The sequence below is a fragment of the Nematolebias whitei genome, chromosome 2, assembly GCF_014905685.2.
Source record: "Nematolebias whitei isolate Nwh7 chromosome 2, NemWhi1, whole genome shotgun sequence".
NCBI classification, from domain to species: Eukaryota; Metazoa; Chordata; class Actinopteri; order Cyprinodontiformes; family Rivulidae; genus Nematolebias; species Nematolebias whitei.
The window spans coordinates 3955531-3977547 of NC_056499.1; the positions used below are offsets into that span (position 1 = coordinate 3955531).

At 42.8% G+C, this 22017-nt stretch overlaps 2 protein-coding genes across 2 annotated transcripts in view; both read left to right on the forward strand.

The window, feature by feature from the left end:
• The window catches only part of ipo7 (importin 7), a 15561-nt gene extending 7651 nt beyond the window's left edge, over positions 1 to 7910 (forward strand). Inside the window, exons 16-25 of the mRNA XM_037689547.1 lie at positions 1710 to 1838; positions 2992 to 3058; positions 3176 to 3301; positions 3469 to 3566; positions 3647 to 3742; positions 5801 to 6021; positions 6411 to 6619; positions 6703 to 6909; positions 6980 to 7096; positions 7656 to 7910. Coding sequence (XP_037545475.1) covers positions 1710 to 1838; positions 2992 to 3058; positions 3176 to 3301; positions 3469 to 3566; positions 3647 to 3742; positions 5801 to 6021; positions 6411 to 6619; positions 6703 to 6909; positions 6980 to 7096; positions 7656 to 7753 — 1368 coding nt within the window. The 3' untranslated portion in view covers positions 7754 to 7910. The remainder of the gene's footprint in view (positions 1 to 1709; positions 1839 to 2991; positions 3059 to 3175; positions 3302 to 3468; positions 3567 to 3646; positions 3743 to 5800; positions 6022 to 6410; positions 6620 to 6702; positions 6910 to 6979; positions 7097 to 7655) is intronic.
• Positions 7911 to 10838: 2928 nt separating this feature from the next.
• Positions 10839 to 21803, forward strand: LOC119427973 (switch-associated protein 70-like). The gene is made up of 12 exons (XM_037695620.1): positions 10839 to 10946; positions 12444 to 12584; positions 12986 to 13159; positions 15623 to 15847; positions 15982 to 16128; positions 16442 to 16550; positions 16629 to 16810; positions 17437 to 17544; positions 18671 to 18837; positions 20101 to 20299; positions 21297 to 21393; positions 21685 to 21803. Exons 1-12 carry the CDS (start codon positions 10851 to 10853, stop codon positions 21801 to 21803), a joined length of 1764 nt encoding a protein of 587 aa, XP_037551548.1. The 5' UTR covers positions 10839 to 10850.
• Positions 21804 to 22017: the final 214 nt, after the last annotated feature.

The following is a 22017-nucleotide window of genomic DNA, read 5'->3' on the forward strand; positions in this document are numbered from 1 at the left end:
TTTAAGAAACGGCGTTCCTCCTCGGTCACTTGGCTCAGCAGGTGCTCGTCTCTTCAGGTGTTTATGTCGACGGGGAGGAGGAGGAGACACCTCAGTGTTGCACGCTAGCTTACCGCCATGTTAGCGACTGAAGTTGTTGACCGGGTGGGGGTTGGGATGTGCGTGAGAAGCGAAGCGTTACGTTTGTAGCATCTTAGCTAGCGCGTCTGTATTGGGCGCCGGTAGCTTCGCACGAATGTTGGAACAGTGTAGCTGTCACATGCACCAAGATCTGAAAAGTCCAGCTGATGGTGTCGTCCTGCTGCACCATTATATTCTACCATGTTGTTGCTAAATGTCTCTTTGTGTGCCCTTACTGCATGTTTTTTTTTTTTTTTTGTATTTTCTTGTTGGTTTGTTCTTTGATTTTTATTTTAACGAGTCAAATCGGTTCTTCTCATCCTTTTCATTGTTAACCCTGTGTTAACCTGCATATGACAAACAAACACAACTTGAACTTGGTGTTATCAAGAACACCTTGAAGGAGAACGATCGTGTTGGGGAGAAAGAAGCCAAGTAACAAGTTTCCTGGAAAGTAAAATTGGTCAAATCAGTGATGGGGAACGAATAGTGGAAAGGAAAACGATGAGAGCAGGAGATGGATGTTATTCCAAGTGGATTGTGAAGGAAAGGGGAATAAAAGTTATTACGGTAGGTTTGCACGTATGAAAAACAGACGGAAGAGTCTGATGTTCACTGAAGGTCGTTCCACAGTTTAGGAGCTGCCACGGCAAAATCACCGTCTCCTCTGAGCTCACACTTTGTCTTCGGCACACTCGGGAGCAGCTGATCACGTGACCAGAGGGATCGAGATGTGTAGGGATGTAGCAACTCGGACAGATGGGGCGGGGCAAGTCCATTTAGAGCTTTAAAAACAAATAAAATGATTTTAAACCTAAAGTGTACGGGCAGCCAGTGCAGGGAGGCTACAACAGGAGAATGTGGTCAAACTGGGGTGAGCCAGTTACAGGTCGTGCAGCAGCGTTCTGTCCCCTCTGAAGCTGAGATTCATTCAACCTTTTCTTTATACAGGTTAGTTTCACTGAGTTACTGATTCCTTTATAAAGTGTTACAGTATTCAGCCAAGTGGTCACAAAGGTGTGACAGTACGTTTATCTGCTACTTCACTCAACAAATCCAAGTGTAAATTCACACAAATGCATCAGAATTATCACATTTCTCCATCACAAACGACTCTTCCTTAGAAAGTGTCATCAGTGACCTGGGTTTGGTCACTTTGTCTGTTTCTGTAGCTAAAGAAACACAAGTTGGCAGCCTTTTGTAACATTACAATTTCTTTAAATCAGTCTCCATGATACTGAAATTAATACCTTTTTTTTAGAAAAATAAATAAAACGGTGACTTAATTTAAACACATTTAACAACCCTTTAGAAGAACTTGTACATTTAAAGATAAAAAGAATCAAAGGGCGTTCTTGCTCACAAACACTAAACTGAAGGCTACAGCGAGCTGCTGCTGAATCTTCAGTTTGCTGCCTGTTTCTTTACGGACTGGTCTGCACGGCCTTTTCTCAGAACTGTCGTGAAACAACCTTCAGTCTGTAAAAGAGATCGCTACCATCTGATCTGGTTTCATTTTTTCAGGAACATTAAAACAAAGTGTCCGTTTGTGTATAAATCTTGATGTTGTGATGGTTGCTCTTTGACAGGCAATGACGTTCAACCAGGTGATTCAGACGGGGCCTGATGAGGAGGGGGGCGATGACAAGGCTGTGACTGCTATGAGCATCCTCAACACCATCGACACGTTGCTAAGTGTGGTGGAGGACCACAAAGAGGTTAGAAGCAAGCTGCCCACACATGAACACACACACTCCATCTCTAAGCTGACCGCCCAGCTCGGTGCCACTTCATCTGCAGAAGCAGCTCTGGTCTGTTCAGGGTTCCTGCCAACACACTTACACCACCCACCAACTCCTGGGAACACACTCTGTTCTCACCATGTTCGAAATGACTCAGACTGAGGCAGGAGCTAGAAATAGTGCCGGCACCATTCCACCATGTCTGTTCATGCACTCCTGGTGCTTGAAGCCAACGAACCATCAACCATTAGGATTTCTGGTTGTGCCCAGTAGTTGAGAACACGGCTGAGAAGGTACATTTTGGTTCACAATAAGGCAGTTCTTTTTGTTTGACAAATACATTTAGTTTACTACATGAAACACAGGTATATTCCTCATTGTAGCTTCTAGCTAATTCCACTGTCCATAGTTATATGCTGGTGTTTGATTTATTTATTGATTTCAATACCGTATTTTCTGCCGTACACGTCGCATCAGTCCAAATATGTCTAATAAAATGGAAAAATCCTCAAAAAGTCTCTTCTATTATGCGTCACCGCTGACGTGTTGCATTTGTTATCCGTCACGGCTGACAACCCAGAAATGTGGGCCGGTGTTGTGCCTAAAATCGATTGGGATTGATTGAGCGCCATCTAGCGACTGAAAATGGTAGTGGTCAATATTTTCAGTCAGAATGAATGAAAACGATCATCTCAACCAAAAATTTGTTTATAAATACAAGAAAAAAATCCATAAATACATCGCTTTGGCGTATAAGTCGCAGGGCACGCAAATTATGCAAAAATCTGCGACTGATAGGCGGAAAAATACGTTTTTTTAAAAACATTTTGAGTAATTATAGAAGCACCATTGGCTTTTAAAAAGAAGAAATGTGACTACCTTTCAAGTGAATATTTGTCCTTTCCATTACTTTTTTGCTGCCATGTTTTAAAACTCTTATCTGAGCAGTGCACGGTGAATGAATTTCTATAAAAATCAGGCTACATTGTGCAAGTTCAGATGTTATTAATGGCTTCAAGTGTTGTAAATAAAACGTGAATCACACTATAAAGATGAAACTATAGTTTGATCTTGTGAACGTGCTGTGCATGTAGACAAATCTCCCATTACCTTTAACCCCTTGTTGCAGATCACTCAGCAGCTGGAGGGCATCTGTCTGCAGGTGATTGGCACCGTGCTGCAGCAACATGTCCTGGGTAAGCACAACCGGTTCTCCTCGTGCTTCCACATTCCACCTGCATTGCACATTAAAACTTTTCTGCCGGCCCGTTGACAATAAACTGATCGTGTTCACCTTCTCTTTTCCTTCCCAGAATTTTATGAGGAGATCCTGTCCTTGGCTCATAGCCTGACCTGCCAGCAGGTGTCACCACAAATGTGGCAGCTTCTTCCACTTGTGTATGAAGTCTTCCAGCAAGATGGGTTTGATTACTTCACAGGTATGCACGCTGAAATAAGATTAGCAATAAAATACAGTGTGTGTGTGTCGGTGAGACTGGAAGACATTCAAGAGCAGTTAGTAGCTCACGAAAGTTTGGAGACCACAAGAAAAGCTCGTCTGCCTCTGTTCATGTGGTGTTTCAGCCAAGGACTGCTTGTTTTGCAGATATGATGCCTCTCCTTCACAACTACGTCACAGTTGATACAGACACCCTCCTGTCTGACACCAAATACCTGGAGATTATCTACAGCATGTGCAAAAAGGTGAATGATGCGATGCACCTGTTCAGATTCTGTTAATCAACACGTACAAGGTGATTTACCTGGTTTTGTCACTTTCACAGATCCTGACGGGCGATCCAGGCGAGGACCCCGAGTGCCATGCAGCCAAGATGTTGGAGGTGATCATTCTGCAGTGCAAAGGTCGTGGCATTGATCAGGTCAGTCTTGCACCTCGCACAAGTAAATTACAAAGTTATAACTTAAAGTTGAACAAGAAGTACTTCTGGAGGAGCACGCTACAAGATGGCCGTGTAGGACTGCTGCTCCCGGCAATGGATCTAAAAAGCCCTTAAAGCTCACATGCAAACAGATTTGTCATAATATATTAAAAAAGGACAGGGCAATGTTGAAAGACTGGCAGGTTGGTCAAAAACAACGAAATAACACAAGGTTATTGATGAAGACTCCAAAGCTAATGAAGGTACATAGGCTAATGCTAACACTGCTAATGCTAGCATTGTGAAAGAAAATGGAAGGCAGCGAAGACGTCGACCTACGGGCTGTCTACAAAAAGAATAAATAATTTTAGAAAGGACAATATGCAACAACTAAAATGCATAAAAGAGGAGCTGAATAAGACCAACGCCAGGATTGAGGAGGTGGAGAGCCGAGTTCTGGATACAGAAGAGAGAGTGCAGTCAGCGGAAGATGATTTGACAGCGCTAATAAAACTCAACTCACAACTTGGTGACCAAGAGGGCCCCTCCAGACAAAATAATTTGAGGCTTTATGGTGCGACAGAAAGCCAGGGAGGAAAAAGAAGCCCTGTCAATTATTTATAGTATAATTATTTATATGATTTATTGGCCCCAATTCCCTTAATTTTGGGAAACAGAAATCGGCCGATACTTGCATAAGAAACCGTTTTTTTTTTATTTTTTTTTTGTGTGTTTTAACAAAAATTGTCTGAACTTCCATTTGAATTTCAGAGCACTACCTCATGGCCAGTTAAAACAAGTTTGTATTGTTTCTGGGATGATGTTCAAGAGTCTGTTTTCATCAAAATAATGAAAATTGAAGGTGCATTGTGACCTTGTAACACCTGACGGTGTCGCTTATAAAACAAAACCGGAATCAGCAGCTCGAACTTTTTCGTGATCGGTGATCGGCCAGAAAACTGCAATCGGTGCACCCCTACTGTCAATGATGAATTTTATTGAACGTTTGCTAAAAGTAAACCTCCAGCTCGCCCCGACATGAACCTCCAGATTGAACCTCCAGATTGAACAGGCACACGGTGCTTTAGCTGCTGCTCCACCAGGTGGCGCCCCACCACCATCCATCATTAACACGCTTCTTGCGCAAAAGGACTAAAGAAGAAGTCCTTAATAAAGCTCAGAAAACGAAAGGTTAAACGGGTTAATAGACCAAGACTACGCACCTAGTCTACTTGGGCAGAGACAAAAACACACCAAAGCTAAAAGACTATTGAAAGATAGTCATGGACGTGGACGCTGTTGAAGAAGCAACAAGAGATGAAGGGCCTTCCTGTCTCCGTCATCAAACCACCGGAGTGGTTTGAGAACACTGCGACACTGATGGAACAAATGAGATTAACGTGGACCACGACCGAGGGGAACCAGAGAGAACATCATCATCGACGCACACGAGAGGAGCAGGACAGTCCATCACAGACTTCAGCAAGAGAGAGAGTCAACTTAAAGCAAGAGTCAGTATGTGAACAATGACGTGGACACCCAATCCCCAGTTGCTCCCCGGGTGCTTGCATAACTGCCCACTGCTCCACCTGGGTGCATCCCAGGCGCGATGGGTTAAATTCTATTAGATATATAGATTTATTCTATTAGATGTTTTGGAATGGTCTCATGTAGGGATGCTAATAAGCTATTTGAAATTAATTGCGATCCAATTAATTAAATAATTACCAGTAAATCTGATTTGTCCAGACAGAGTCTCGTACCTTCTCTGGGCCTAATTAATAGAATCAGTAAAAATAATCGTCCACGTCCGCTGTGTCTATTTCAAACTTCCTGTCCAAGTCGAAACAATTTTCATGTAGAGATGAAGTGATCTCATGCTACATACGGCAAGAACGAAAACAACAATAAAATGCAAAACATTACAACTTTCAAAAAATATGGAAATGAGCTTTGCACGAATATTGTTGCCTTCGAGTTGTGCAACTTGTTCAAAAGATAAAGATAAAGAAACCAATCCTGCTTGTGTTAAAGTGAGTGCTCACCTTGCTGCTGCAGGTTGTGCCCTTGTTCGTGGGCACTGCGTTGGAGCGTTTGACACGGGAGGTGAAGACCAGCGAGCTGAGGACCATGTGCCTGCAGGTGGCCATCGCTGCACTTTATTACAGCCCCCCTCTGCTCCTCAACACCCTGGAGAACCTCCGCTTCCCCAACCACACCGAGCCCATCACGAATCACTTCATAACCCAGTGGCTTAAAGACGTCGACTGCTTCCTCGGGTGAGACGCAGCACAAAGTACAGTCTGGATTGTGCTCATTTGCAATAAAATGTAAAACTGAAGATGCAGTTGGTTTTCTCCTCCTCGGTCAATATTAAATTATGATGACTTGATACGTGCACAGAGCTGGTTATTTATTGACACGCTCTGTTGGTGACATCTAGTGGCACAGTTGCATACAACACCCACAGTTTTGTTTTTAACAGTTTTGACAGTTTGTAATAAATTTTATAAACGAACGTTGACGTTTACAGGCTTTTTAAAGTACATTTAATCAGACAGTCTTTAGAATTATCACTTGAATCACTTTGTGATTTATATTTTACTTTAATATTTCATACTGAACCGATCTTCAGCTAATTTCTTGTTGGGCCCCGCTCCCTCTCCAGCCTCCACGACAGGAAGATGTGCATTCTGGGACTCTGCGCCCTCATGGACCTGGAGCACAGGCCTCAGGCTGTTAACCAGGTGGGCAGCCAGCTTCTTCCAGCAGCCATTCTTCTGTTCAGCGGCCTCAAGCGGGCGTACGTCTGTCGAGCAGAGCACGAGAACGACGACGAAGACGACGACGAAGATGGGGAAGAGGAGGATGAAAACGGTAATTGTTGCGTCGGCCTCAGCCGGTGTCCTGCTTCCTTTTTTTTTTTAATCTTTATTTTTTAAATTCTTTCTTTCGTGCAGCTGAGCTGGGCAGTGATGAGGACGACATCGACGAAGAGGGTCAGGAGTACCTGGAGATGCTCGCGAAGCAGGCAGGAGAAGACGGAGACGACGACGACTGGGAGGAGGACGATGCTGAGGAGACGGCACTCGAAGGCTACACCACAACTGTAGACGATGAAGATAATTTAGTGGACGAGTATCAGATCTTTAAAGCCATACTACAAAGTAAGACATGATGGAAGGCTTGGGGTAACTGGTTTGTTTGGGAGTCGCTCATTTCATGCATTTGATGCAGATATTCAAACCCGCGACCCGGCATGGTACCAGGGCCTAACACAAGGCCTCGATGAGGAGCAGCGTAAACAGCTTCTGGACATCGGCACGCTCGCAGACCAGAGGCGAGCGGCACACGGTGAGCGCCGACTGAGACGAATGAAGCAGTGATGCTGCACTTAACGTTTTGACAATAAAAACTTTTCTACACGGCATTTTTTCTTCCTTTTTTTAAAATTCTGTCTCCTGGTACCACATATCATAAAATACACTCCGTTAGAGATTATAACCATATTAAAGGTGCTTTAACTCTTAAAGCCAGAGTAAAATTGTGAGTTTTGATGGTTGTTCTCAGCGTTTATCCCAAGTTAACTCCTTATTTTCCATATAATAAAATCCTAAAAGTATTAATAAAACTTATGAAAGTGTCTGTAGAGTAAAACACAGATTGATCGTCTGCAACCCACAGATCGACGCCTCTGTTCAGAACGGTGTCTAATTAATGAAGTTATAAAATCATGACTCCTTTAGTCGTGAATTCATTTAATTTGTGCATAAGTTTCATCAGCCTTTTATCTTTTTACTCACGTTTTATTAAATATAAAATATACTTTATGCAGAATATATTCCGTGTATTATCTAGGAATCTTTTTGTTTAAAATGACCTTAAAAAAAGAAACCATGTTTTTATCTTGCAGAATCCAAGATGATCGAGAAGCACGGCGGGTACAAGTTTGCGACGCCAGTGGTGCCGTCCACTTTCAATTTCGGCGGCACCGCTCCGGGAATGAATTGAGTCGTCTCTTCTACTTTTTTATTACTCTGTGACTGATTGTAGTGAAGTGAAAAACAAAAAGCTTGTGTTGTTCCCTTAAGTAGTGGTTCCAGAACTGGTTCTTCTGAGTCATTCTTCAATCTGTCAAATGGGAAATCGCTCCAGAAGATGCAGGAAAGCAACCGAAGTGCAACGGATGGCTCAGGAAAACAAACCAAGGACTTGAGCACGATGCAAGAAAAGAAGCCCTGAACAACGTTGTTGTCTGCCCTGCGTTTGTGTGTGGGTGGGTGGGGGGGGTCCCTCGACGGCAACTATTTCGTCTTTTCTTTCCAGTCAAACAAAAAGGGGGTGTAACAATTGATAATGGGACTAAATATATCATTATCACTAATGTGGCCAATTGGCCGTAATGAGATGTTGCCTCTAGTGGTGAAATCTGCATAAACTCCTGTTTATGTACATACAAGCCAAGGTTGTTATTTTTCAAGTAGCCTTGAAAAACAAGCCGAGGCTTTTGTAAGGTATCAGCAGCTGTATTCATATGTAGCATATTGGATAATTCATAGAACTATGTGATGCCTGATCTCTGTAAATTAATGACTAGCACTTTCCTATTGTTCAGGTCTTCTAGCCTTCTGTATCAGACTGCAATTTTTTTTTAATTGAAGACTATTTAAACTAATGGGGAAAACAGCTGTAACTTTGTTACTTTGCGATCGTTCCAGCTGGTTATCATGCATCTGGTGAAGAGTGGACCAGCTGCCGTTTGGAAAACCTCGATTTCAGGACAAGTGGATGCTCTTGGTGTTCAATATGACTACAGGACGAGTGCAAGCGCCTAAAGTAATCGGATACATCGTTGAAGCATGTACAATTCAACCTGTCGTGAAGGTCTCAAGCTTTTGGTTGGTGTATGGATGAACCATCTATATATACAACATATTAAAAAAAACAAAAGCTAAGGGAGTTCAAGGCTGCTTGTTTCCTTTAGTTCTTTATGGATTTAGTGTTTTGGTTTTTCCTTCCCACCAGTGGGCAGCAGCCCTTTAATTTTAAGAGAATGACACGTTTTAGAAATGTTACCAGATCTAATTTAAGGATTAATTATTCTGAAGCAAACCAAATTTTTAACTCGACATTTGTTATGCGATATAATCATAAAAAAGATGTTTGCTGAAGTCGGTACTCGGAGCTGAGATTTGAACTGATGAGTACGTGACACACGAGCAAATCAAAGAAATGCAGTTTTAATTTTTTAAGAGTCGCCTGACTGCATGTTCCTCAAGACTATGGATGCTGCTGGTGTGTCTTTGTGACATAGTGGGCTGACCCAATTTGCAGATTGGTGGTTTAACTCTTCAAAGTGGGGTGTGTTCCAGTTCCAGTTGCATCTCTCCAGTAAAGTATTCAAGGGTGCTGGAGATAAGAGTATGACCAATAATCAAATGTGATGTGGCTTCTGACCAGCTGTGCAACATTGGACCAACTCTTTACCCTCACTGCAAACTCTTGTGAGTTTTAAATTTGATGCTACGGCCTCCACAGCCGAGTTTGGTTTGCATTGCCGGCAGTAAATCAGACCACTTGAGTGGGGAGTCCACCAGGACTGGTTCTCACTGATCCAGTTTGCAGATGATGTTGGTCCTGTTGGTATCGTCGTGCCGTGATCTCCGGCTCTTGCAGAAGTGGCTGCAGTTGGAGTCAAGTGGCCGAGGAAAGGATCAGCACCTCCAAGCTCGAGGCCATGGTCCTCGGCTGGAAATGGGTGGACGTATCTGGGTTTAGTTTCAGAGAGAGGAGAAAAATAGCACTGGATTCACAGACGGATTAGTGCAGCTTGCACAGTACTGTATTGTGAATTCTGCCCGTCTGTTCGGTTGAATGAGCGAAGCTGTTTACCTGCAGGCCTACGTTACTACCTCACCTGGGGTCACAAACTGGGTTATTGATGGAAAGAACAGGATCACTGGGACAGAGTTTTCTGAAGTTCAGTTATGTGGCAGAGTAGAGCTGCTGCTCCACATCGAGAGGAACCAGTTGAGGTGGTTCGGGCACCTGCCTCGTGGACGTTTTTTGAGCATATCCAACTAGAAGAGAACCATGGGAAGACCCAGGACACTGGGAAGACTGGCTGACCTGGGGACACCTTGGAATCTTCCCAGAAGAGCTGGAAGAAGAAAGACGTGTCCCTGCACGCTGCTGTCCCCAACAAGTGTCAGAACCACAAGTTTCTTTTCAACGCTTTCAGCAAATGGTCAAAATACTGGTTTGCACTGCAAGAAATAATTTATGAGGTTCCAAAATACTTAATTAAAATCCGACTTGAACTTTGTAAAAAATTACAGAACTGAATAAATAAAGTAACGTGTTCACATTTCGGATTAAAATTGTCATGGGAGGTTTTCTAATGAAGAAGTGGAAGATTTCCAGGCACCTGCTATAATTCAGAACATAAAGGTTTAGTAACAGGTGTTAAGTTGAGCTAAATTTGAACTTAAAGACAGATTTATGTGAATCCTAATTAAATTAACCTTCACACTGCGTCTGGGAAGAATTACAGAAAAGTCCAAACCTAAAAGCTCAAATCTGCTTTAAAGAGAAACTTGTCTGATGGTCCTGAGGACTTTTAAATTTTTATTTATTTATTAAATCTATGAGGTATAAAAAGTCATATCAACATGCTTTAAAATAAAATGTTCCCAGGTTTGTCAAATGTTTCATGTTTTTATCTTCAGGGAAGTTTCTAACAAACGGTTGCAGAAAAAAGTTAAAAATAAGTTATTCCATGTTTCAAACCTAAAGTTTTAAATTTCAAGACTCCATGAAAAAACATCTGGTTCTTACCAGGTCTAAATAAAACTGCAGATGCCATTTGAACAAAATGAGACACAAAAATATAAAACCACTGACCTTTGACAAAGATTGCTAATAAATATGAACACGTGAGCAGCTCATTTTGTTTCAGTTGAATTAAGGTCTGAATCCCCCTGAGCTTTGAGCACGAAGTAAAAAACAAAAAGAGTCAGCAGCATCACGTGGTGGAGCTCCATCATCACTTCTCCTTCTGCGCCTCCAGCAGTCTCAAGCAGGACAAGAGGACAGACTGAGGGACAAAATGTGGCTCCGGGAGGAGCTGCTGAAGTCCATCTGGCACGCCTTCACAGCCCTGGACGTGGATCATCGTGGGAAAGTCTCCAAATCTCAGTTAAAGGTGCGTTTCTGCTCACATGATTGTTTTTCTTGTTCCCTTTCCGCCCCTGCAGGACAGAAACTTGATTTCTGTTGAAGACCACGTTCATTTTAAGTTCACCTCATGTGCAGCTACTCTGGTGCCCCCCCACCCACAGCTCACGGTGGATTTATCTGCAGTTTAAGATGATCTTATGATGCCTGTTTGTGGTTCGTGTAAATCTATTCAGCAGCAGAATTTTAAGGTGCTGCTGATGTTTTGCATCAGCAGCTGAAACTGAACCACAGGGGAGACCCCCCAGTTTGTGTCATGAAGTGTTGCTTGACTGGTGAAGCTTATCAGGGACAGAGCTCTCAGTTCAACCCAAACATACAGTTTGCACGCAGCCAACATGAATTCATACAACTGTGGTGATTTGAATGATTTATTTAAACATCCATCGAGTAAAAACAGGTACTGGATGCACAAGGCTCAAACATGTACATGCATTCACGTGTGTCTAACATCAAAATGGTAACTGGACTGTATTTATGGTATACACCACTTTTCTGTCTTATCCACACACTCAAAGCTCGTTACAACACAATCTGTGTCTCACCCATTCATACAGCGCTCTACCAGACTAATCAGAGCGTTATCACGTTCATGCACCGATGGGACACACATCGGAGGCAATGAGGGGTTCAGTGTCTTGCCCAGGGACACTTCAAGGATGTGACTGCTGGTGGAATCGAACCCCCAACTCTCTCACTTGAGGACAACTGCTCTAACCGCCACAGCCGCCTCGTCAAGACTATGAACTTTCTTTAGTGATCATGATTAACTGCAGCTGGTAGTTTCTTTTTGCTGCCGTGAAAGGGCTTTAACAGGAAGTACTGGACTGGACTGACTGGTTAAGATATTCAAGAGCAGCTCAGGCCTGCCATCAAATGGAAACCTGGGGTCCCTGTCCACGGGGAAGCCAGCTTCACATCGCCATGGACTGAGAGAAGAAATAACAGGTCCTGCTTCAGAAGTGGCGCCTTCAAGTCAGACTGAAGTCTCCTGGAGAAAGGTCCGATGGTCAGTCGAGTCGGGGGTCGGGTGAGGCTTTCAAACTTACCAAGTGCCAAACACGGTGGTGGTAGCATCATGCTGTGGGGCTGCTACACTGCACAGAGTGGATGGAACAAATGGAAGGAGGACAACCCAAGTCTTTACCTTGACTCAACAGCTGTACAGTTGAAGCGAACACAACAGATGTTCCAACAGGACGGTGACGTCAAACATCACATCTGGCTCCTGATTGGACAAATCAGGCCAAGCTTCTGGACAAGCCTTCACAAAGCCCCGGTCTAAGCTGTGTTAAAAAAAATATATAAAAAAATTGTGGTGTTTGCTTAAAACCAACCAAGTTAAACGAACTTAATGAAGGCAGTCGTTTACCTGCAGCTGTAAATCCTAACACGATTCTCCCGGAGTCCGCTTGAAACCACCTGCGGTCCTGTTCTGGTTCTGATTAACGCTCGTCTTCTGCAGGTGTTGTCCTACAACCTGTGCACCGTGATGAGGATCCCTCACGACCCCGGGACCTTTGAGGAGCATTTCAAAAATGATAACGAGGGGCCTCTATCCAACGAGGGCTACATGCCTTACCTGAACAGGTACATCCTGGACAAGGTGAGGACCAACAGGTTTTTAAATCAGAACAAACAAAAAAAAAACATGCTTCTGTTCACGTCTAATGTTTCTATCAATATTCATTAATAATCAATCATCTGAGACAAGTTAAGATCTAGTTTCAGAAACACTTCACTAACCTTCAGAGTCACAGAGTGTTTTAATGTAAAACTGATCTCAGAGCAGTTGGAGTAAGTTTTTAAAACGTAACTCCTTCAGTTTCTCACTTCCTCTGTGAGGCTGTTTTCTCTTTGCCTTTCACTTCTGAGCTCTGACTTGAATAAAGATGAGGTTTTGGATGACGTCACATTTGCACCTCACATCCTGCAGACCCAGGGTTTCTGAAAAGAGACAAACAAAGACCCCCCCCCAGCTTTGTGACTCAGTGTTTCTGATGGCAGGTGCGTGAGGATTTCGACGTGATGGAGTTCTCCAGGATGTGCTGGACGCTGTGCTACAAGAAAAACGTTCACTCTCAGCGTCTCATCATCTCGGACAACGACGCCTTCAAAGTCTGGTGCCTTTTCAACTTTCTGTCCGAAGACAAATACCCGCTCGTCATCGTCATTGAAGAGGTGAGGAAGAGTCTCACAGAGGCGCAGAAACAACAGTGATTAAAGTTAAAAGATAAAAATAAAACGTGTCCACGTGAGAGTTAGAAACAAAGTAAAAACTCACAAACGTTCCCTGTTTTCATGCCATGCCCTCACATTAAAGCTAGAAAACAAAATATCTTTAAAGAAATGCTCTGTCATTTTGCTGCTGTTTCTTTTTAAAATGTTTCAGTGAAATTAAAATTCTGGTTTTAACAAAGTTATCGTAATTTCCAGACTATAAGCCGCTATGCTTTAAACACTGCGGCTTATGCAATGTTGCGGCTAATTTGTGGATTTTTTTTTGTGACTCAATGAGACTACGTTTATAAATAAAGGTAAAAAATATATATTCATTCAACCTTTATTTATACAGGTTAGTCTCACAAGGACTCTTTTACAAGAGAGACCTGACGACAATATGAAGATAATGATCAATGACTTCCTGGTAGGCTACTGTAGTTTATTTTATTTTTACCAGTTGTGTTACTGACACTGTTCAGAAAAACAAACATTTACTGTAGTATTTGTGTATGTCAGCGCTACGTATTGTAGCATTCTGCTGCCGTGGACTGTCACATGGCCTCAGAGGGATTATGGGTAACATTTATGTTAATTGTTAATTATTGCAGTTAGCTGTTTAGCCTTGTTCTTTTAGTGATTAGTCTGTTCCTGTTAGTTCATGTGTTCATCATGTGTTCATCATGTGTTAGGCCATTCAGTAACCATGAGTGAGGGAGGTGGTTGCCATGACGACCTGTGGGCTTCACTCCGAGTGTTGAACAGTAAGATAAAGTTTATAAGACGCCATCTGGTGGTTGGTTCTTGTTCTACAACAAGATGCACATTTGTCAGTAGCCGTGTGCTGCCACGCTACAGTATTTAATTAAGTTTAAAAAAATCTTTCTGTGCAAATATCTCATGTTACAACATGGACACCTGTGGCTTATAGACAAGTGTGGTGTATATATGTACAAAATATACATATATTTTTTAGTGGGTGTGGCTTATATTCAGGTGTGCTCAATAGTCCGGAAATTACCGTAAGTCAAAACGGTAGTTGAAGTTTAAAAGCTTTCTTTACTTCCTGCTACAGGACTTGGTCATTCAAAAAATTATGTGTTTTTGAATCGAGTATTTGTGAAGCCCTTCATTAATTACAAGGTTTCCCAGCTCTGATGTGACAAGCTTGGCCCAAACCATGCCACTCACTCTGCTGTGCTTCACTGTTAGTTTTTTTGAATCCACACTAGTTTTCTTCCTAATGTTACTATTAATGTTCCTAATGAGACAAAAATATCACGACATTTTTGTCTCATTTGAACACCGTCTCCGTAGAAAGCACAGTGCAGCATTCAGACGGTGCATTTCTGTCAGAACAGGAACTTACTTTTAGTTCTTCTAGTACTAGAGACTTTAGGAAACACCGCGGAGATTCATGCAGATGTTTTGCTCTGTCTGTAATAAAATAAATAAACAGCTGGTTTATAATTAAACTTCTTTTATTTTCAAAGTATGCGTGTTCCTGTTCTTCCAGAGCCTTTAACTAGCTTGAGAAACCCAAGACTGACAAGCCGAAACTGAGCTTAGCCTTGTCTTTCGGCTGTTTCCTCTTCAGGGGTCTCTACAGCGAGTCGTTCTCCATCTCTGTCCTCACTCCAACTACCTCCATGTCCTCTCTAACTGCATCCAGATGTCTCCTCTTTGTCTTTTTCCTGCAGCTGCACTTCTAACATCCTTCTACCAATATACCCACTGTCCCTCCTCTGGACATGTCCAAACCACTGTCCCTCCTCTGGACATGTCCAAACCATCTCAGTGTGTCCTCTCTAACTATCTCCCAGTTGTTCAACCTGTGCTGGACCTCTGATGATCTCAGATAATGATAAGATGGATGTTCTAATCCAGGGGTGTCAAACCCACTTATAAAAAGGGGCCAAAATTAAAACCTTTTTCAAACTAAGGGCCGGTTTCAGAATCTGCATTAACTCAAGTTTGAAACCCAACATCTTTTCTTGATTGCAGGTTCCTCAAAAAGAGTTTGATTGGTCTCATTTGACATTTTCTCTTGGACTTTTGACATCATAATCAAAGATTACGGAAAAAAATTAAAGTAAAAAATGTATTTTACTTTTCACATATCATCTTGGGGGCCAGATAAGTCGTCAACGAGGGCCACATTTGGCCCCCGGGCCTTGAGTTTGACTATCCATCTAAATTGAGCTCCTGCTAACTTCCAACATTGTTAGCCAGACTTACTTTTATTAGAACTAAATTTAACCGTTTCCCTTTGAGTCAAATCAATAAGAATAAAAATCCAATAAAAAAAATGCATAATTCAGACAAGTGTTTCACAACGAAGAGAACGTAAAGTAAATGAAGTTAAGCGGGAATTTCTTTTAACATTTAGGTTCCAAATTAAGCTTTTTGTGTCCGTCCCATAAGGTGGAGTATTTGCTGCGAAGGCTGTCGGAGGCCACGGGGATCTGCTGGAGCGAGGAGAAGTTTTCAGATTACAAGCTGCACCAGAACACGAGGAGCTGCCTGACCGTCTGGGGGCTGATCGAGCTGGTGGGAGTGACCTACTTCAGCAAGGGCGTGGACCACCAGACTCTGTCCATGGGCATCAGCGAGGTGTTCTCAGAGCTCATTCTGGATCTCCTCAAGCAGGTTAGACAGGATGTGGATCTGATGCTGCGTGAGATTCTCCTTTTTGGAGATGTGACCTGTAACAGCAGGAATCAGATTTTATTCACCTGAGGTCGGTGTGAACCCTTAGTTTACCTCCAGCCTTGTTTTTAAAGGGTTACATGATGAAAAAAGGCCACAGGAGGAAGAACTGGACTGAGCGCTGGTTTGTTCTCCGACCCACCTCGCTGTCCTACTACATCTGTGAAGACCTGGTGGAGAAGAAGGGAGACATTGTTCTGGACCAGAGCTGCTGCGTGGAGGTAAACAGAGCAGCGGTTTATTCTGGTTCTCATTTTTAAATCATTTTCTCCGTTTACCAAACATATAACCTCATTTCCTGCAAGACTGTACAGAGTAGCAACAGTTTGGTAGCTCGGTGGTCAGTGCTGCGGTCTTGTAATCCTGAGGTTGCGGGTTCGAGCCCAGGCTGCATCAGGAAGGGCATCCGGCTGTTGCCAAACTTTCATGCGAGTTCGCTCGCTGTGGCAACCCCTGAAGAAGGAGCAGCTGAAAGAAAGTTTATTATTGAGTGCGACACGCCTCAAGAAGCTTTACTATTTTTATCTCTTCCAGTCTTTGGTGGATAAAGATGGAAAAAAATGTCTTTTTATTATCAAATGTGCCGACAAAAGCTTTGAGATCAGCGCATCGGACAAAAAGAAGAAGCAGGAATGGATTCAAGGTACTGAAGGAGTCCACGGCTCTGCAGCGCCCCGAGTTTGCTGAACGTCAATCAGCCTCTCTCTCTGTCTCATGGCAGCTGTACAGATGTGCATCCAGCTGCTGAGGTTGGGGCTGTCGTCTCCTCACCGCGAGGCGCGGCTGAGGCGCAGGGAGCTCCGGCAGAAGCAGCAGGTGGAGGAGGAAGACCTGGCGGAGGCGATGAGGAGGCTTCAGGCGGCCAATGAGAGAAAGCAGAGCGAGCTGGAGGACATGAGGCTGGTCTGTGCATCAACGCCACTCAGTCTCGTTTCACAGCTCGCAACAAAAACTCACGACTCAGCGTCTTTATCGTGGGCGCATCAGCAAAAAACGCTTTGGCCTTCGCATCATTTAAACACTATGATCCGTTCAGAATTACGCTACAACGTTAAAACAAGAGACGTTAAATACTCTGAGAGTTTGAAAGATGTTCACATTCTCTAGTCTAATCTGAGTTATCAGACAGTAGCGTGAGTTCAGGGGGTGTTGTCCAAATCTGCTTATTCTCAAATCCTGTGGTTTATTTCTGCAAAAACACACCGAGTGAAAAAGGAAGCAAAACTTTCCATGCAAACACTGTATCAGCCGGCAGCACCTGCTTCTAGACCACCAAGACGCAGATCAACTTATTTTCAAGCTGCAGCAGATTATTGTTCACTTTTCACTTCTCTTTTTAATCTGACCGCTGTTTTGTTTATCATTAGTAATCTGGGAGGTGTGGTTTTTTTTGGTCACTTTTTGCTGATGTGGTTTTACAGAGGCAAGCACAGAAAAACTAAATGATCTTTCTGAAGCTGTTTCTGTTTTGTTTGGACTTCCATCCAGGCTGAGCAGTGAAGAGCTCTGTCATCTCTTGTGCTCCACAGAAAATGGAAGAAGTTGCAGCCAAAGCAACACTGGAGGAGTTCAGGAGGAAGAAGACTCAGTCGGACCTGCAGGATCGCTACAGGTTGGACTTGGAGAGAGAAAAACTGGTAAAATAATTCTCTGCTCGGACAGAGACTCATAGTTTTTATTTTATTTTTTTTACAAATGTAGAAAGAAAACTGAGCTTAGTGATTTTACCACAACACACCATCCCATCCCGTTCTCAGCCCCTCCCTGATAAGTGAAAAACTGCAAAGTAGAAATAGTAGTACAAATAGTAAGTAGTAGTTTATTTTAGTATTCATATATATATAAGGTGTTTTAAACACTTCCCACACTCTCGCAGTTTTCTAAACAATGTTTCTAAACTCTGAACGCTCTAAAAGACACAGAGCGTCATGATTTCAGCTCCCTGTCACCTGCCAGTGCTCTTGGCCACGCCCACTCCTCCCCTGCAGAGCGGAGACATGACACGCTGCAGGAAGAAGCTTCTCCTGCAGCTGTGGGCTGCACACAGGCGCAGCAGGTGTTAAATAATTTAAAATATTTCAAATAATAATTCCATGCCGATCGTGCGGCTCATCCATCACGTGTCACGTCCAATCTTACTTTGAAAAACCGCGATAGAGCAACTCCACGAAAAACGAACCGCGAAGCAGCGAGGGACTGCTGTAGTTTCAAACGAGCAATAGAAGTCTGATTCCATAAAGAAGCATGTTGCAGTAATCAAGCCTAGATGTTATAAAAACATGTATTACTGTATCAAGATTTCTTTTGGACAGTATGAGCTTTGCCTCAACTGAAACAGCTGGATTTGACAATCGTCGGCATCAAAAATGAAAAGGGATGTAATGTTTGTGAAAAAGAACACCAGGTGGCAGCAGGTATAAAGAAAAATGAGGAGGTTCAAGAATGGAACCTTGTGGTACGCCCCACTAGAAAGCCACTGATGTGGAAATAAAAACCTTGATGTTAACACAAAAGCTGCTATCGAAGAGTTAGGACCTAAATAAAATACTGCTCTTCTGTGGAAAGAGGCCAAATAAATATTGAGCCCATGATGATGTGACTCATCTCTTGCCTGAGTTTGAGATGAACCGGCTGACTCTTGTGCCATGAAAACATTAACCACGTCCTCAAGCGAGACATCTCACCAACACAAACCCAAGTTAACATGGATGCACAGCTGACTCCCGATGGTTGGTCCAGTAGTGAGTGTGTGGTCGTCTTCAGGTGCGGCAGCAGATGGAGGAGCAGATGGCTCAGAAGACCAGTGAGCTGGATCAGTACCTGCAGAGGGTCCGAGAGCTCGAGGAGATGTACCACCGGCTGGAGGAGGCCTTGGAGGACGAGAAGCAGACCAAGCAGGACGAGGAGGCCATGAGAAAACTGCAGGCCAGGTGTGTTTACCACAACACAAACCAGTTTACCACAACGCAAACCAGTTTACCACAACACAAACCAGTTTACCACAACACAAACCAGTTTACCAGAGCTTTCAAACTGAATCGTTGTCCTTTTGAACTGACTAATGAAGCTAATAATTAGCTCAGAGTTGTAGTTTTACTCTGTTTGCCGTGTTTCTGCGTGTGAACGTGTACAACTACGCAATGAGCAAAACCAGATGCAAGTAAGAAAAAAATAAATTTACAAAAATATACAATTAATTAGCTTTTAAATCAACTCCACAGGTCTGAAAGAAAGAACAAGATCAAGAGACCAACAGGAACTGAACAAAAGATTTGACCAAAACCAGATTAGAACTAAACGAGGCAGAAAACTGATATAAAATCAATAATTTCCTCCAGTAGTAAATACAGGGCAGGTTTACAGGAGAGGTTATTGATACCAAAGAATTTTCAAAATATTTTGTATTAGTAAAAAACAAAACTGTGTCAGTATCTAGACTGACATCTTTGTAACCAAAGTAATATTTGCAGATGATCAGCTGGAATAAGTTTTTTTTATTATTATTTTTATTTAAACCTTTATTTTACCAGTAAAGAAATCCGCTGAGATTATTAATCTGTGTTAGAACGATGTCCTGGGCCCTGTGCAAACAAGCCATTACAAATACAGCAAGTCTCAAGTTATTAGTTAGTTTAACTCGTTACTCTGTACTCATGTAAGATTGGTTTAATCAAATAATTACATAAATGTCTATAGTGCCTTTATAAATCCTTATGATTGAAGACAGAATATTTTACCAGGTTGTTGAACACAGTTATAAATAAACACATTTATGTAATATATGCATTTATAAATAAAGGACGAATGAATTAAAGTTCTTCCATGACGCTCCCATTGGATTTGATTAACTTCTTTATTCTTTAGCCCCTTTTTTTTTTTAAAGGAGCTGTTTTTATCTTACAGTCCAGATCCAGATTGTAAACCTGGATTATTGAGCATGGACTTTGTTGATCCAGAAACTTGTTTTTACGTCAGTATGAGGAACAAGTTCCAGTATGAGGGAGTTAAAAACGTATCTTGGCATTTGTGCCGTTTGTCCATCCACGTTGGAGTTCAAAACCTTTCGCACGGTTTCTGCAGTTCTGACAAATGCTCTTTGTTCCTGCTTGGACGCGTTTGTAATTTGCTCTTATTTAACAGTTAATGGGTTTATAGAAACACACGTTTAAGTCTCGCCGCGCTCTCCCTGGCAGGCTGCTGGAGGAGGAGGCAGAGAAGAGGGCACAGCTGGAGCATCTGTACCTGCAGCAGCAGAGGACGCTGTCTGAGGCCGAGGCGGAGAAGGAGGAGCTGAGGGCCGAGCGTCTGGACAAGGAGAGAGACCTGCAGGCGGCAGCGCAGCAGCTGGAGAGACTGGAGAGGGAGCGGCAGGGCGCAGTGGAGCAGTATCAGGTCGGAGGCACGGTTATATGTCTGAATAAATACCGTATTTTTCAGCCTATAAATTGCGGGTTTTTTTTGTTGCATAATTTGCATACCCTGTGATTTATACATCGAAGCGACTTATGTTTTTTCCCATATTTTTAACTCAATTTTTGGCTGAGATAAAACCGTTTTCATTCATTCTGACTGAAAAAATTGAACACTACCATTTTCAGCCGCTAGATGGCACTTGAGTAGTATGGTATGCCGTTGTGTCATGTAATAGGCAAAAGTAGCTCCTTCGTCCAGCTCCCATCTTTGTCAAATCAGCTTCATTTCACTGCACCGCCCCGGCAAAATGCAGCTGATTTGACCGTTGAAGTGCATTTTTTAAAGGAAAGTTAGACTGAGACACACCTTTACTATAATGTGAAGAAAACAAATAATTGTTTTTAGGTGGTTATCTTCATAAATTTTGAAGAAATGCACAGCGAGTCGCCCTCTGCGCGTTGCTGTTTCTGCGCATCGGCTTTTGAAATGCAGCAGATTTGACTGTCACGGTGCATTTATTAAAGAAAAGTTAGACAGAGATGCACTTTTTGAGCAAACAATTGTTTTTAAGTGCTAATCTTGTTAAATTTTTGTTAAAGTCCTCCCGGGCATGCTTCCGCGACCGCCATTTGGCAGCCAATCGATTTTTGGCACACCGGCTCACATTTACGGGTTGTCAGCGGTGACGCGTAACAGACGCGACATATACGGTGAAGCAACGTATTTATGGATTTTTCCACTTTATTAGACATTTTTGGACTGATGCAAAGTGTATGGCAGAAAATACAGTAATTAAATAATAGTAAATAATTATCACTCTGTTCGTGCAATATCATTGAGTTTATCTTAATCTCTTTTCAAGTTTAAATATTGGATCTATTTGCATAAATTTCCCTAAGTTTCCACACAACGTAGTAAACGCAACGTCACAAGATAGAAGAGTCTAAAATACACGTTTCCTTCTCCTGTGTTGCAGGAGGTGTCGCGGAAGCTGCAGCGAGCGGCGAATAAAACCAAGACGTGGAAAGATAAAGTGGCCAAACATGAGGGTCTGGTGCGCCTCATCCAGCCAGGTAGGAGGACTGACGGCCTTTCTTCACGTTTTACTTTCTAATGTTACTGCCACGTGTTTGTTTTACAGTTTGTGCATCAATGGCGTGTGTTTTAGCAAATACTTTTTAATGATTTTAATGAAGATTGTCCCGCTGCACCGGCTCTCAGTGCTGCAGTAAATTCTACCTCTTCTTGGTTCAAACGTGCACTCTAACTCCTGTCACTGTGCTTTGAATAGGAAACAAAACTCCAAGTGTAAGTCATTTGTTGTTTTCATTGCGTTTAAAGAACTTGCGTCTGTTTTTGTTTAGGTCATAAAGTCCAGCAGAGGATCACTAACTGGGGCCCGGCGTCGTTCACTGACGCCGAGCTGGAGCTGAGGAAGAAATCGTGGCAGGAGAGTAAAAATCAGGGAGCTCAGGCTCAGTGACCTCCACAGATGGTTCAAGACGTCTTCTGCTGTGCTTCAGCTCAGTCCTGACACTCTTCATTAGGAGACAGCTTAAAACACGAGACGGTTCATTTGTTCACCGTGCAGTAAATAGGTTGGGAGATTCTGACTGTTGTAGTGAACCAGATAACCTCAAATCTACCAGATGGACAGAGACTGTTATTTTCATTGATCTGAATAAGTCTGAACCATC